We start from the raw sequence: 16,742 nt of genomic DNA, 5'->3' as shown, positions 1-16,742 counted from the left end.
TTTCTGGTGGTTTACCCAACTCAAATGTTTCTTTAAAAACTACTATTAGAAGCGTAGTTTAGGCTGGGTGCAGTGGCTCACGCCTATAATCCCAGTACTTTGGGAGGCTGAGGCGGGCAGATCACAAAGTCAAGAGATTGAGACCAGCCTGGCCAACATGGTAAAATCCTGTCCCTATTAAAAATACAATAATTATCTGGGTGTAGTGGTGCGCACCTGTAGTCCCAGCTACTCAGGAGGCTGAAGCAGGAGAATCGCTTTAACCCAGAAGACGGAGGTTGCAGTGAGCCAAAATCACACCACTGCACTCCAGCCTGGCACAGAGTGAGACACTGTCTCAAAACAAACAAGCAAACAAACAAATAAACAAAAAACAAAAACGGCAGGCTTTCTTGGCCCTGTTCCTTACAGGCTCCACCCTGAAGCCAATAATCTAATTAAGAAACAGGTTTTTAAAAAAGCCAAAACACAACTTTCTGGCATTTACTTAGCTAAGAAAATTACACCTATATTGTTTTACATTTACAAGTCATGCAATTGTTGAAAGTGCTTTTCCCACATGCCTCTGAACTTATACTTACACCATTTTTTCCCTTGGTCTGAGCAAATGATGGTACAATATTTAAGCCTAACACTTTATCTCTGTGCTTTTAAAATAAAAATTCTCCCATTTCGTTTCATCTAAGAGTTGTCCCTTAAGAAATAAAAATTTAGAGTAAATCAAGTATTTTATCAGAAAAAATCCTGCTAGTGGAGATCCAAAATCATTTATCATTAAGAGATGAACAAAACAAATAGCCCCATACCTTAGAATAGACTTCTGTATAAGAAGGACATTACATCCTGTTTTTTTAATTTGCTTCACTAAATTTAAAATATAGGCTCTCTCTTCTCGAAGCACTCTGTCCATCTGGGCATAGTCAGAAACCACTATTTGATTATCCATCTGTTCAGAAAAAGAACATTATAATTTGCATTGTAAGATATTTTAAGTTTAAACGTAGATGACTTTTAAGTGAAAATACTACGTACTGGAGAAATTCAACCAAAATTATACCAAGCAATAAATTAAACAGACATGCATAGAAAAGAGTCTGGAAAGACATATGCCCCAAACTTGGGTCTTTTACTTTCAACTAAGTACACTGCTGTCTTACTTTTTTGCAAGTACTTTTTTATAACCAAAAAATGTAGATGCGGTGCGGGCTGGGCGCGTTGGCTCACACCTGTAATCCCAGCACTTTGGGAGGCCGAGGCGGGTGGATCACAAGGTCAAGAGCTCAAGACCATCCTGGTCAACGTGACCCCGTCTCTACTAAAAATACAAAAAATTAGCTGCGCATGGTGGTGCGTGCCTGTAACCCCAGCTACTCAGGAGGCTGAGGCAGGAGAATTGCCTGAACCCAGGAGGCAGAGGTTGCGGTGAGCTGAGACTGTGCCACTGCACTCCAGCCTGGGTAACAAGAGTGAAACTCCGTCTCAAAAAAAAAAAAAAAAAAAAAAAAAAGATGGGATCCATCTTTAATCTGTGTGAATTTGTAAATCAACAATGATGACAATGAAAAGATGGGGTCCCAATATGTTGCCCAGGCTAGCGTGCAGGGGCTATTCACAAGTGATGGAATAGCACACTGCAGTCTCAAACTCGTAGGTTCAAGCAATTTTTCTGCTTAAACCTCCCAAGCAGCTGGGGCTACAATCAGCTAGCTTTCAATTTCTTTCTTTCTTTTTTTTTTTTTGAGACGGAGTTTCACTCTTGTTACCCAGGCTGGAGTGCAATGGCGTGATCTCGGCTCACCGCAACCTCCGCCTCCTGGGTTCAGGCAATTCTCCTGCCTCAGCCTCCTGAGTAGCTGGGATTACAGGCACGCGTCACCATGCCCAGCTAATTTTTGTATTTTTAGTAGAGACGAGGTTTCACCATGTTGACCAGGATGGTCTCAATCTCTTGACCTCGTGATCCACCCGCCTCGGCCTCCCAAAGTGCTGGGATTACAGGCTTGAGCCACCGTGCCCGGCCGCTTTCAATTTCAATATCCAAACTGAGGATATAGACTTGTCACCTGTAGCACCAACAGCTTCTGCTTTTGTCTCAATTCCAATAATTCTTTTGAGATCTATGCTTTAAATCACTAGGAGTATTCACTGTTTTTAAAAAACAAATGCCTGGATTATTAAAAGGTTAAGCACAAATGGAACCAATTTCATTTCTACTTACATCTGTTTTGGGAGCAGATAAACAAAACTGAATAAGCCCAATCTTGGCCTTTTCAACTCTGGTTATGCCAGAATTTGACACTTTTTGGGTGAGAACCAGCCCTTCCACCAACTCACAGTCATCAATTGTCCCACTAAAAAAAAGAGAAAACAAGGAAGGGTGGTAGTTAAGGGGGAGTGGAAATCTGTACATTTTGTTAACAGATTAAAAGTCATCAGTTCAATAAAATGTGCTAACAACTAACATTTGTTATTGCCCCATTCCTGGATCTCTTTGATCCACTACTTACTATCATAATATAAACAAAATCTTGAGATTACCATAGTAATACAAGTTCTCATGAAAACAAAAACAAAAAGAGAAAAGAGAGCTTTGTGACTTTCATCTAGGTGTTTTTAACTTATTTATTTTTGGCAATCTTATGCTCATTTTCAACTTTTTATTCAAGTTGTAATTAGAGATGCTTACCCAAGCTTCTTAACTATTTTAATGTCTCTAAGATCTACACTGGTGGCTGTGGCTGGGTCAATCACTTTCATCACTGCATTTACACTCATTGGAGAAAGCAGACTTGAATACTGAGAAACAACCTAGAATTATTTAAAAAAAAAAAATAATAATAAGGTTACCTTCACAGTAGAAATAAGTCTTAATTTTTCTATGACAAAGATACTTAAGAAGTGTTCTAATAATTTCTGCAATAGGGTTTGGGTGGGAAGAGGTAAACACACATGAGAAGACAGCCCATAAACTGTCTTTTCCATTTAGGGTGTCATCAGGGGTACAAAATAAAAACATGTATGTTTGCTTTTTTCTTCTATTAATATAGTAGCTTAGACTGTAGAATATCAGTTTTATTGGAAATCAAAAAAGCATAATGTGAATATTTCCTATCTAAAATCAATGTGTTATGAGACATTAATGTTAGGTATGTACATTCCTAATGAGGCACTCATAAAAATTGCTAACATTTATCAATCATTTAATATATGCCAGGCAGTAGTCTTAGAACTTTACATATTAACTCATTCAATCTTCTCTGAAAAACTGAAACCAAGAGGTTAAGTCATTTGCCCAAACTAACAGCTTAGTTAAGTCGTGAAGTCAGCACTGAAAAAACACAAGCGGTCTAGACTCTATGACTAGTGCTTGTAACCATTACACTATACTAATTATATTAGTTCTGGGAACATCCAACAGTATCACTTAGTGTCCCTAACACTGTCTAACATTCAAACAAAATGAATCTATGGACTAAATACTGCTTTCTTTTTGAGAAGGAGTCTCGCTCTGCTGCAATCTGGGCTTACTGCAACCTCCGCCTCCCGGGTTCAAGCAATTCTGCCTCAGCCTCCTGAGTGGCTGGGACTACAGGCGTCCGCCACCACATCTGGTTTATTTTTATATTTTTAGTAGAGATGGGATTTCACCATGTTGGCCAGGCTGGTCTCAAACTCCAGACTTCAGGTGATCCACCCTTCTCGGCCTCCCAAAGTGCTGGGATTACAGGCGTGAGCCACTGTGCTCGGCCCAATACTGCTTTTTTTTTTTTTTTTTTAAAAAAAAAGGAAAAATGATTAGGGGGAGGGAGGGATAAACACAGAACATTACAGAACACAAGTGACATGAACTCCAAAGAAATTTAAAAGTACAACACCGCTTTAAGTTTGGTAACTAAGAAAAGCAGCATATGTATTAGTTAAGGGATGGACCACGATGGGCAGCCTGTCCTGGGTTCAAATCTCAGCTCTTTCTGTTAGTGGTCCTCGGATAACTTACTTCTCTAGATCTACTCTTTTATTCTATAAAATGGGGATATGACTACCTGAAGGCCTTGAAGAGGATAATAAATTTAAAAAATTTACCACAATGCCTACCATATTAAGTATTCAATAAAAATTAGCTATACTACTAGTGATCCCACGGCAGTCTTTCTGATTTGGTAGATGAAAAGGTTTCTAACAGGCAAATTAAAATATCTAGCTTTATCAAAACACTGTTACAATGCATTGGAAATGGATATAGTATACATTAAATATTCTAATTCCTTTGTTAGCCTCATGGCTCATTTCTTCTCATAATCTTACTTAAACCAATTCAGTTATACAGATTGTAATAGTTATCCAGTCAATCTTGAGACTTGGTTTTTATGTATTATATAGCATCAAGGAGCATAGAATAACATACTTTAATTTGACCACTATCCGTTACTGCTTCTTGAGACTTAGTTTTTATGTATTGTATAGCATCAAGGATCATAGAATAACACACTTTAATTTGACAACTATCCATTAGTGCTTGTCTCACCTTTGAGTTCAATGAAGTGGTTGCACTATTTAACAAAGTTTCTCTGTCACTCAGTTCCACAGGTCGAGACATGTCAGTCAAGATTTCAATTCCCTTTTCCAGGGCCTTCTGGAATGACTCGGAAATGATGGTTGGATGAATCCCTGTCATTTGTGAAAGCCTAGTTATCTAATTATAACAGGTAAACTACACATTTGACATGACTTAAAATTTTTCTACTTTTACTAATGTCAAAGCAAGCACAAATTTATTCTTTTTTTTTTTTTTTTTAGACGGGAGTTTCACTCTTGTTACCCAGGCTGGAGTGCAATGGCGCGATCTCGGCTCATTGCAACCTCCGCCTCCTGGGTTCAGGCAATTCTCCTGCCCCAGCCTCCTGAGTCGCTGGGATTACAGGCATGCGCCACCATGCCCAGCTAATTTTTTGTATTTTTAGTAGAGACGGGGTTTCACCATGTTGACCAGGATGGTCTCGATCTCTTGACCTTGTGATCCACCCGCCTCAGCCTCCCACAGTGCTGGGATTACAGGCTTGAGCCACCGTGCCCGGCCAAATTTATTCTTAAGTACAAAGGTATGCTTCAGTTGTAAAAATGGTGGCTTGAATAACCTACTAACTGGCTAATAATTTACTTCCATCTAATTTAAAATAGATCAATTACATACTTAAAAACCAAATTTTATACCTTTCTTTCTTTCTTTCTGAGGCGGGGTCTCACTCTGTCACCCAGGCTGGAGTGCAGTGGCCTGATCTCTGCTCACTACAGCGTCCACTTCCCAGGCTCAAGCGATCCTCCTACTGAGTAGCTGGGACTAGACACACACCATCACACCTGGCAATTTTTTTTTTTTTTTCAGTAGAGACAGGGTTTTGCCATGTTGCCCAGTTTGGTCCCAAACTCCTTCGGCTCAACTGATCTGCCAGCCTCAGCCTCCCAAAGTGCTGGGACTACAAGTATGAGTCATCACACCTGGCCGATACTTTTCAAAATATCACAAGTCTACATAATAAGTAGAGTTAAGTAATTGAAAAGTCACTAATATGATTAAACACCATTTACTAAAGCAAGGACAATCCTGACTTTCTCTCCCAAATCATCTTTCCTAAGAGTCTAAGATTGGTAATATTACTACCAGTCATTTTTGAATGGAAAAATTTGATTTCCATTCAAATAGGAGCCCAGCAAATATCAGAAGCCAAAGGAAATTTTCTTCTAATTACTATCACAAATATAGCAAAATCTGAAACTTTAAAAATTCTTGGTAAAAAGATTATTCCAAATCAAATCTTAAATCCCATATTACTTACAATAACCTGGCTTTTCCTTAAGTTTGTTCTTTTAAACTTTTCTTTATTCAGTAATAAAGCACATCCTACCCACCTTTCTGAAGAAGCTTGGTACAAGAATCTAAGAGAGAGCCAGCAATGATGACTACTGATGTGGTACCATCTCCTGCTTCTATATCTTGAGCCTTAGACAGCTCCACCAGCTAAGTGAACAGAACATGCCAAGTTGCACAATGAGAAATGAGAGAATCCAGTAACACCTAATTCAAATGATCACACCAGCATCACAAACAGAATCTGAGGATTCAGCATAATTCTTGTTTTCTGATTTGTTGTTGACCTCGGGTTTCATTTAAAATTAAAGACTAATATATGATCCCCAGTTCAGGTTGTGGGTTGTAATCTCCCCCTGCCCTGGTACTCAGAAGTTCTAATCAGAAAGCAAAAATGCTGTATCAGGAATACTCTATAGACTTGGAAGCAAAGAAACAGGGCATTCCAGATGAGACTAGAGCATCAAACTTATTTATTTATTTTTTTTTTTGAGACAGCGTCTCACTCTGTCACCCAGGCTGAAGTACGAGAGTGTAATCATGGCTCACGGCAGCCTCTACCTCCTGGGCTCAAACAATCCTCCTGTCTCAGTCTCCCGGGTACCTAAGGCTATAGGTATGTGCTAACACATCTTGCTATTTTATTTTATTTTTTTTTGAGACGGAGTTTCACTCATGTTACCCAGGCTGGAGTGCAATGGCACAATCTCGGCTCACCGCAACCTCCGCCTCCTGGGTTCAGGCAATTCTCCTGCCTCAGCCTCCTGGGTAGCTGGGATTACAAGCATACGCCACCATGCCCAGCTAATTTTTTGTATTTTAGTAGAGACGGGGTTTCACCATGTTGACCAGGATGGTCTCGATCTCTTGACCTCGTGATTCACCCGCCTCGGCCTCCCAAAGTGCTGGGATTACAGGCTTGAGCCACCGCGCCCGGCCATCTTGCTATTTTAAAAAACAATTTTTGTTTTATAGAGATGGGGTCCCATTACGTTGCTTAGAATGGTCTCAAACTCCTGGGCTCAAGCAATCCTCCTGTTTTCAGCCTCCCAAAGGGTTGAGATTACAGGCATGAACCATCAGATCCAACCTCAAAGTATCAATTTAAGAGTCTTTTGCCAGGTTTATTTGAATAGACTCCTTGTAATCATAATCTAATTCATTTAGAAAGCCATCTTTACATAACTAAAGGGATTTTGATAGAAATTTATTTTTTTTCTTTTTGTTTTGAGACGGAGTTTCGCTCTTCTTGACCAGGCTGGAGCGCAATGGTGTGATCTCAGCTCACTGCAATCTCTACCTCCCAGGATCAAGCGATTTTCCTGCCTCAGTCTCCCAAGTAGCTGGGATTACAGGCATGCACCACCACACCCGGCTAATTTTTGTATATTTTTTTTAGTAGAGATGCGGTTTCGCCATGTTGGTCAGGCTGGTCTCAAACTTCTGACCTCGTGATCCACCCACCTTGGCCTCCCAAAGTGCTAGGATTACAGGCGTGAGCCACTGCTCCCAGCCAATAGAAATTTATTTCTAATGCATTTGTTTTTGCTCATATGACTGGACACTAGAATTAGTTTGATATTTAGTTGAATCATTATTTTTAATAAATGTCTGCAAATTTAGATGTGATTTATTTTACATACAATTATTTTGTTCTCTTCCATTATCCATTGAATAATTTGTACTAAACAAGCAGCATAGTCTGGGCGTGGTGGCTCACACCTGTAATCCCAGCACTTTGGGAGGCCAAGGCAGGTGGATGAGGTCAAGAGATCAAGACGTGGCCAATATAGTGAAACCTCGTCTCTATTAAAATACAGAAATTAGCCAGGCATGGTGGTGCGCGCCTATAGTTCCAGCTAGTTGAGAGGCTGAGGCAGGAGAATTGCTTGAAGCCGAGAGGTGGAGGTTGCAGTAAGCCGAGATGGCGCCACTGCACTCCAGCCTGGAGCTTGGTGACAGAGCCAGGACTGTTTAAAAAAAAAAAAAAAAAAAAAAAAGAGTAGCATTTGTTTTCAATCTCCTCATTCCTCAAGTGTATGCCACATTTCCATAGACAAGTGTAAGGTAAAAGTAGTAAAATAATTATTCTATTTCCAGTAGATTATTTTTAAACAATGAATTTTCTTCTGTGGACATGGTGAATTGTTACGTATCATATCCTAATAATACAGCGATCATTTGAGAGGAAAAATATTCATTTCCATGGACAAGTATAAGATGACTTGTTTTTTTTTTTTTTTTTAACACAACATCTTGCTCTGTCACCCAGGTTGGAATGCAGTGGCACAATCGCAGCTCACTGCAACCTCTGCCCCTGGGCTCAAGAGATTCTCTCACCTCAGTCTCCTGAGTAGCTGTGACCACAGGGGCGCACCACCACACCCAGCTATTATTTTCTGCATTTTCAGTAGAGACAAGGTCTTGGCATGTTGGCCAAGCTGGTCTCAAGCTCCTGAGCTCAAGCAATCCTACTATCTTGGCCTCCCAAAGTGCTGGGATTAAAGGTGTGAGCCACTGTGCCCAGCTGTTCTGGGATTTTACTGTCACCCAGGATGGAGTGTAGTGGTGTGATCAGAGCTCAATGTAGCCACAAACTCTTGGGCTCAAGCAATCCTCCCACATCAGCCTCTGGAGTAGCTGGGACTAAACGCATGTACCACCACGCCTGGTTTGTGTTTTATTATCAAGTCACACCAAAAAGCACAATGTTAGGCACACAATGTATCCTAAAAATATGACTGCTTAGCATAAAAAGTGTTCATCATGCTTAAATATCATGTGATCAAATAAATTTAACTGCTTGCCAATTATCAAATACACTAAAAAAAAAAAAAAAAAGCTTCATCTAAAATTATACTTACCATTCTGGCTGCTGGATGTAATACTTGCATTTGTTTCAGAATGGTAGCACCATCATTTGTAATGGTTACATCACCTTTTCCATCTTGAATCTAGAAAAAAATTTTAAGTTATATTTCAATGTGACACCTTAACAGTTTTACTAAACTTTTTATTTCAAAATAGAGAAATTGAATTTCTATTTGCGTGGTACTTAATTTTGAATTCTATTCCCTTACATTAGCATGGTAATTTAAGAATATGTAGTAACAGTCCAACTTTACCAAAGAAAAAACTGGCTTTGTTGCAGAGTAATCTAAAAGTGAAGAAATGTAGACATGCACAAAACAAAAAAAAAGAAGACATTACAAAGAAGCACCTGCTACCTTTAATAATTTCTCATTAATCAGAAACATGATTTCTACCATGGATACCCTAAAGGAGCACCATGCAATGCAGTGAACACATTTCCTATAGACAACACAGAAACTTTTTTCCTCTTTTTGTCCTACAAAAAGGACAATGGCATTTTAAGGAAAGACTGATTTTCGAATATCCAGAGAGAAGAATAATCTGCTTATCATCCAGATGATCCTCCATATTGTCGCATCTCCCAGAGACCCACATTAGGATACAAAGTTACACCCATAAGGGACACTAAACGGAAACCCTAACACCTGTATTTATACTTTCCACTTACCTACATAATAGATAACTATGTTTGGGTATGCACTCTCATTGTTTAAAAAGTATTAAAATATGAATTTTAGTTTAGTCCTGCTGACTCCGAAGCAATCTCTCCTGCCGCTCAACTCCAGGTACCCAATGCTTTTTACTTTTTAAACAGTACATCTAACTCTCCATCAAGATCTTGTAGTGTGAACATCAGTGCTCAATTAGCATTCAATAACACAATTATTTACCATTTTATCCATTCCTTTTGGTCCAAGGCTTGTTCTAATAGCATCGGCAACCGCTGCAGATGGGGGGAGGGGCGAGAAAAAAAGAAATTAGGACTTTTTTTTTTTTTTTTTAAATAAGAGACAGGGTCTTACTATGCTGCCCAATGGCCTCAAACTCCTGGGCTCAAACCACCCTCCCGCCTCAGCTTCCCAGAATAGCTGGGAGTACGGGAAATCAAGGCTCCTTAAAGAACTGAGTATTTTTCCTCTCAAATGATCATTGTGTTCTTATTAGGATATGGTGCATAACAAATCGTGATGTCCACAGAAGAAAATTCATTGTCTAAAAATAATTTACAGAGTAATTCTTTAAATCATAACGTCTTTTAAATTATAACATGTCACTCTATTGTTAGTCAAAGTACACAGTATTAATATTTGTAATGAGGTTATGGCAGAATACATTGTGAGGATTAATCTCATCTTCCTTTAGATGTCAAAATAGTACAGTCTTGTTAGGAGCTCTGAGAGTTGCTATTCCTTAGATTCCTTAAAATAGGACAAGCAGCAACAGGACTGTCTAGATCTAAGATACTGATGGATGAGTATCCTTTTTCCAAAATGATTAGGACCAGAGTGTTTTGAATGTTGGAGTATTTCAAATTAGGAATGCTCAATTTACATGTAATTCACTTGTTTACTCTGTCTAGTGAGTAATCTCTGAGAGCAAAGACTTTTGTTTTGTTCACTAACATGACAGGGTATAGGTGGCCTACACAGCAAAAATTAACACCGCCAAAAGGACAAACCACAATGGAAATGCTATAGAGCAAGATACTCTTTTTAAAACACCAACAAGGCTGGGTGCGGTGGCTCATGCCTATAATCCCAGCACACTGGGAGGCTGAGGCAGGTAGACCACCTGAGGTCAGAAGTTCGAGACCAGCCTGGACAACATGGCGAAACTCCGTCTCTAATGAAGATACAAAAATCAGCCAGGCATGGTGGCGGGCATCTGTAGTTCCAGACACACAGGAGGCTGAGGCAGAAGAATTGCTTGAACCCAGGAGGCAGACGTTTCAGTGAGCAGAGATCATGCCACTGCACTCCAGCCTGGGGGACAGAGTGAGACTCCATCTCAACAAACCAACCCAACAAACAGCAAAAGTCTCACATCAAAGCTTTTGGTCATCATCAGTATGTTATAAAACATCTGGCCGAGGACGGTGGCTGAAGCCTGTAATCGCAGCACTTTGGGAGGCCGAAGTGGGCGATTAACCTAGGCTAGGAGTTCAAGATATAAGGGGGTCATCTTCACAAATAACATAGGTGGCCTTTCCTTCCCAAATGCACACCCTCCTCTGTTGTTTCATTTCTCGGTCCAGTTTTGTTTCAAAGGTTACTAAATTTCCCACTTATCTTGTTTGTTATCAGTCATATTATAAACTCTCTTGGCCCCAAAATTTATCTTTCAATATTCTGTTCCTAATCTAATAAATTTAAGCTTCAACTATAGTCCCTAGACAATTAATCCTACAAACCTTCATTTCTAGGTATGTTATCTCCTGAACTTCGAAATGACTCCTAAATCTGGCCATTCTGACCTTTCCAAGTCATTAGGCCCAAGTTACTTTTTCTTCCATCCAGCCTACCTATCTCAGCACCATCATATTCCCAGTTACTTGGGCTGATGACTGCAAATACTTGTAAGGTGCACTTTACATACATGGGTCTTTACATACTTTCTTCCTGAATCCTCACAGCAACCCTACACGTTGACTACAAAGAATGATCCGTAGCTGAGGGAGATTAAGCCAAATACTTCCCAGGACACCAGGCCTTTAAAATCTGACCCCAACCTACCTTTCTAATCTCGCCTCTTTTGTAAACAGTATTCTCCAATCCAAAAGAAATACTATACTCAATATACACTCTGGCAAGATCTCTAAGCCTCTGTCCTGACTTTTCCTTCCAGATTTTTCTATCAACTCTATTTATTTTAATCTTAACTCTAAAAAGCAAACATTTTCCTCCTCAATTTTATAGGTAAGAAATCTTTGGCACAGAGGTCACACGTCACTTAAGACATGAAGTAATGGAAGGAGAATGAAACGATGCTCTTCCTGATTTCCAATGTGTGCCACACGCTTCTACGAAAAAACAATTGTTTTTTAATTTGCCTATATCTGACTGCACATGCAGAGACGACAAATAACCACATAACTTTCCGCAACTACTTCCAAACAAGATACTTATGTCGGTACCTACATCCCAGTACAATGAGCCACGCCCCAATTTAGACGCGGAGAGTTCACCCTATTTGTCTCAACAGTGGTGCCAATTGAAATTTATTTGATAGCTCTTTAAATAAGAATAAGCAATCTGAAAGATATTTTGCATTCTACCAGCTCCCATAGGCAGGTAAGCGACAGCCCTTAAGCGTCGGATCCCTAGGGAAGGCTGCATGCAATTCTGGGCATTTTAAACTGCTTTTGGCTCCAACATGAAAGATGCACAAGGCAGAATGACACACTAGGAGATTAAGATGCAAAATGAGTCAAGTCCAAAGACCTCCATACTTCAGGTTGGCAATCATCGGCAGAAAAACAAAAATAAGAATCCCTCCATTGGGCTGCTTCTACTGGGAGGACAAGAGAGGATCACCCGAAGGAATGGGAAATGAGCCAAACCCGCGCAAGAGAGCGCAGAGCACGACCCCGCAGCGCTGCGAGTCAGGCCGTGAGAGTGATACCTTTGGCAGCGGAAATGTTGCTGAAGCGGATCTGGGCTGGCTTATCGCGGTCCTGATAGGCGCCCTTCCCGCGGCCGCCGGCAGCTCCGGCAGGTGCCCCACTCCGGGGTGCCACATTCTCAGGCATAGCAAACTCGGCTGGGTCTGCGTGGGCTAGGGAAGGACGGATGGACCCGGATTCTGGCCGGCCACAAAGTAACGGAAAGCGCCTACTGCCTTCACGAAGCTTCCAGAAACCGGCGCCGGCGTCGGGAAAAAGCGGAGGCGGAGAAAGGGGCCTTCTTTGCTTCACGGCGCTGGCGTGACGTAGGAGGCCGTCTGCTGCGCGCCGGGTGAGGTGGATGAGTGCGGGGTGCTCCGGGCTGGTGAGAGCTCTGGGCTGGTGAGGAGTTCCGGGCTGGCGAGGTTGTCCGCCCGGGGCGCTAGGGATGAAGAGCACCGGGGGCGCCTTTACGCGAGGCAGCAATGACAACGCGCGATTTTAAAGGCGAGTGCTGAGGACACCCGCATTTCCTCACTGCACTTTACACGGCTGTGAGGTCCCCTTCTTTTCTCTCTCTTTTTTTTTTTTTCCCAGACCGAGTCTCTCTTGTCGCCCAGGCTGGTGTGCAGTGGCTCGATTTCGGCTCACTGCAACCTCAGCCTCCTGGATTCAAGCTGTTCTCCTGCCTCAGCCTTCAGAGTAGCTGGGATTACAGGCACACGCCACCACCCCCAGCTGATTTTTGTATTTTTAGTAGAGACGGGATTTTACTGTTAGCCAGGCTTGCCTCGAACTCCTAACGTCAGGTGATCCACCACCCTTGGCCTCCCAAAGTGCTGGATTACAGGCGTGAGCCACTGCGCCCGACTTTTTTTTTTAAACCAGGATCTCACTCTGTTTGCCCAGGCTGGAGTGCAGTGGCGCGATATCGGTTCACTGCAGCCTCGACCTCCAAGGCTCACTCGCCACAGCCTCCCAAATAAGCGGGACGACAGGTGCCCGCCACCATGCCCAGCTAATTTTTGTATTTGTTGTAGAGACGGGGTTTCGCCGTGTTGCCCAGGCTGGTCCCGACCTCCTTGGCCTTCCAACCCGGCCTGAGGTCCCCACCTTTAACCTCGACTGCACCTATCCGCGCCATGGGTTGGACTCCAGGAGACTGTTTTTGCCCGGCCACATAGACATGAATTTTATGCAGTTTTGTTCATTTTGAAAGGGAGTCGGAAAAGGGAGATTTGGAATAAGTGAAGGTTTTCCTTTGCTTTAGGTGTCGAGGTTGGTTGTCTGGTATTGGTTGATACTGGGTGGTAGAGGTTTGACAGACTGCCAAAATCAGGTCTATTTACCACCACCCACTTGTCTGCACTAGTGTCTCCTGCATAACATAGCCACTGACTCTTAGGGACCGTAAATGTTAACGATCATTTAATTCCTTTGTCGGCTAAGCACAGTGCTAAACCTTTACATGTTTTATCTCATTTAGTCCTCAGAATAATCCTTTGCTTAGAAGGTTAGGGAACTGGAGCCCAAAGAGGGAACTGAACTCCAAGGTAAACCAGTCAGTAGGTAGAAGCAGTATTCTAATGCCGAGCAAGGACCAAAAGCCAAGAGCTAAACTGCTGGTCTCCCGTTACCGCTATATTTCAGTAGGGAGGTTTTATGAGATGAGGTTCGTTAAATATTCACTAAAAATTATTAAGCGCCTGCAAAGTGCAGATGCTTGTGGTAGATTCAGAAACAAATGTTCAAAAGTAGTTAATCTTGTAATCATAAGGGGCTGTTGTTTTTTTAACACACATTTAGGATATCAGCAGTAGGAGCCAGGCACGGTAGCTGACGCCCTTAATCCCAGCACTTGGGAAGGCTGAGATGAGAGGATCACTTAAGGTCAGGAGTTCGAGACCAGCCTGGCCAACATGGTGAAACCCCGTCTGTACTAAAAATTAAAAAATTAACCAGGGGTGTAATCCCAGCTTCTCAGGAGGCTGAGGCAGGAGAATCGCTTGAACCCGGGAAGTGGATGTTGCAGTGAGCCAAGATCATGCCACCGCACTGCACTCCAGCCTGGGTGACAGAGTGAGACCTTGTCTTAAAAAATATATATATATATATATATATATGTATGTGTATATATGTTATATATATAGGCACTAAGCAATGAAGATCAATAAACTTCTGAGGCCAACTTTTCCTCAGAGGACCAGAATACTCCCAAGTAGCACGTAAACATTCTATGGTTATTTGTTGGTCGGGCCCGGTGGCTCATGCCTGTAATCCCAGCACTTGGGGAGGCCAAGGCGGGTGGATCATGTCAAGAGATGGAGACCATCCTGGCCAACATGGTGAAACCCTGTCTCTACTAAAAATACAAAAAATTAGCTGGGCATAGTGGCAGGCACCTGTAGTCGAAGCTACTCAGGAGGCTGAGGCAGGAGAATCACTTGAACCCAGGAGGCAGAGGTTGCAGTGAGCCGCCACTGCGCTCCAGCCTGGTCATAGAGCAAGGCTCCGCCTCAAAAAAACAAAACAAAAAAAGTTATATGGTTATTTGTTTAGACACTGATGTAATATGTTGGAAACAAAAAATGTTTATTACAAAAAAAGTGGGTGATGATGGACATGCCTTAATTTTGGGGTAGAAAATACCGGATTTGAGTTTATTAATAGCTCTGCTACTTACTAGTTATGTGACCTAAGGAAAGCCACTTAAATCCATTGGGTCTCATTATCCTCATCTATAAGATAGGATGGTTGAACTAGATGATCTCTAGGGGTTTATTAAACTCTATGAGTTCTATCAGTATAAGGAGTTAACATGTCAGCAGTAAAGGACAGAGCAGAATTTGGAAGATGCCATTTTTAACTTCTTGGGACAGTCTTCAAGTTTTGAGACATGCTTTAAATATCCAAAATGTTTCAAGTCATAAACTTTTTTCTTTCCTGTGAAATTAGAATTATTTTTGTTCCTGGGATTAGGCAATAAAGAAATGCTAAATATCGGCTTTCATGAAAGTGTTAATGTACATTATTTCTCCATTAGAATGGCATTTTAACAAATATTAAAACATAAACACTTGTGTAGAGTTCTTTATATACGGAAAGCACTGTTGCTAATGAAGGATAAAAATATTTTTAAAATACTTTCCTATATTTAAAAAATACTTTCCTATCAAATCCAAGCAGATGTAAGGCTTATGTGGGAATAGCCTTATATAATTTCCATACTAATTTGTGAAATAGGTTTTACAAAACAATAATACTTTGTAAGCCATCCAAATGAAGGTTCTCTCTACAATGAATAGCCCACCATGTCCTAGACACCCAGTAATAGGACTGAGCCAGGCACTGGTTAGGGTTAGAAAAAAAGAGAGGGTTGTATGTATCTTCTTTCTCTTAGGTTTTACTCCAAAGATAATATTGTTATTTTGTATTTTTCTCTGCATTAGTTTATTATTGAGACCACCATTAAGCACTATTTTCCTAAGCAATACTGTTTGCATCATTCTTTTTTTTTAAGTCAGAATCTTGCTCTGTCACCCAAGCTAGAGTGCAGTGGTGTGATCTTGGCTCACTGCAACCTCTGCTGCTTCCCAGGTTCAAGCAATTCTCCTGCCTCACCTTCCCAAGTAGCTGGGATTACAGGTGCCTGCCACCATGCTTGGCCACTTTTTGTATTTTTAGTAGAGATGGGGTTTCACCATATTGTCCAGGCTGGTGTCTTTGGCATGCGGCACATGCCTGTAGTCCCAGGTACTCAGGAGGCTGAGGCAGGAGAATCGCTTGAACCTAGGGCGCAGAGATTGCGGTAAGCCGAGATCACACCACTGCACTCCAGCCTGGGTGACAGAGGGAGATTCCGTTTCAAAAAAAAAAAAAAAGGACCAGGTGAAGTGCCTCACACCTGTAATCCCAGTACTTTGGGAGGCCGAGGTGGGCATGAAGTCAGGAGTTCCAGACCAGTCTGGCCAAAGACACCAGCCTAGATAATATGGTGGCAGATTTTGCCTCTTCTATGCATGCATTTGAGTTAAATAATGATAGCAATGTTTTGTTGTTGTTGTTTTTGAGATGGAGTCTCTCTCTGTTGCCCAGGCTTGAGTGCAGTAGCATGATCCCAGATCACTGCAACCTCAACCTCCAGGATAACCTGGCTCAGGTTATCCTGCCTCAGCCTCCTGCATAGATGGGACTATAGACGTGTGCCACCCCACCCATCTAATTTTTGTATTTTTAGCAGAGACAGGGTTTTACCATGTTGGTCAGGCGGGTCTCAAACTTCTGACCTCAGGTGATCCGCCTGCCTTGGCCTCTCAAAGTGCTGGGATTACAGCCGTGAGCCACTGTGCCTGGCCTTTATTTTCACCTGCTCCTAAAAGAGTAGTGTATTTCTTGTGAAGC

General features: G+C 41.7%; 1 protein-coding gene across 2 annotated transcripts in view; it reads right to left on the bottom strand.

Annotated features, from left to right (window-relative positions):
* Positions 1 to 16,742, bottom strand: part of CCT4 (chaperonin containing TCP1 subunit 4) — a 28,037-nt gene that overhangs the window by 5,759 nt on the left and 5,536 nt on the right. Inside the window, exons 1-8 of one of the 2 annotated variants that reach the window (XM_017522186.2) lie at positions 12,362 to 12,665; positions 9,631 to 9,683; positions 8,731 to 8,820; positions 5,908 to 6,016; positions 4,526 to 4,668; positions 2,687 to 2,808; positions 2,219 to 2,351; positions 807 to 946 (exon numbers count right to left, since the gene is read on the bottom strand). In XM_017522186.2, coding sequence (XP_017377675.1) covers positions 807 to 946; positions 2,219 to 2,351; positions 2,687 to 2,808; positions 4,526 to 4,668; positions 5,908 to 6,016; positions 8,731 to 8,820; positions 9,631 to 9,683; positions 12,362 to 12,488 — 917 coding nt within the window. In that variant the 5' untranslated portion in view covers positions 12,489 to 12,665. Of the gene's footprint in view, positions 1 to 806; positions 947 to 2,218; positions 2,352 to 2,686; positions 2,809 to 4,525; positions 4,669 to 5,907; positions 6,017 to 8,730; positions 8,821 to 9,630; positions 9,684 to 12,361; positions 12,666 to 16,742 lie in introns of those variants that run through there. The other variant, XM_037736198.1, reaches the window with a different exon arrangement.

Source organism: Cebus imitator, unplaced genomic scaffold (genome assembly GCF_001604975.1).
Source record: "Cebus imitator isolate Cc_AM_T3 unplaced genomic scaffold, Cebus_imitator-1.0 Scaffold23, whole genome shotgun sequence".
NCBI classification, from domain to species: domain Eukaryota; kingdom Metazoa; phylum Chordata; class Mammalia; order Primates; family Cebidae; genus Cebus; species Cebus imitator.
The sequence above is the reverse complement of the archived record's forward strand: the minus strand, read 5'-3'. Positions and strand labels throughout refer to the sequence as shown.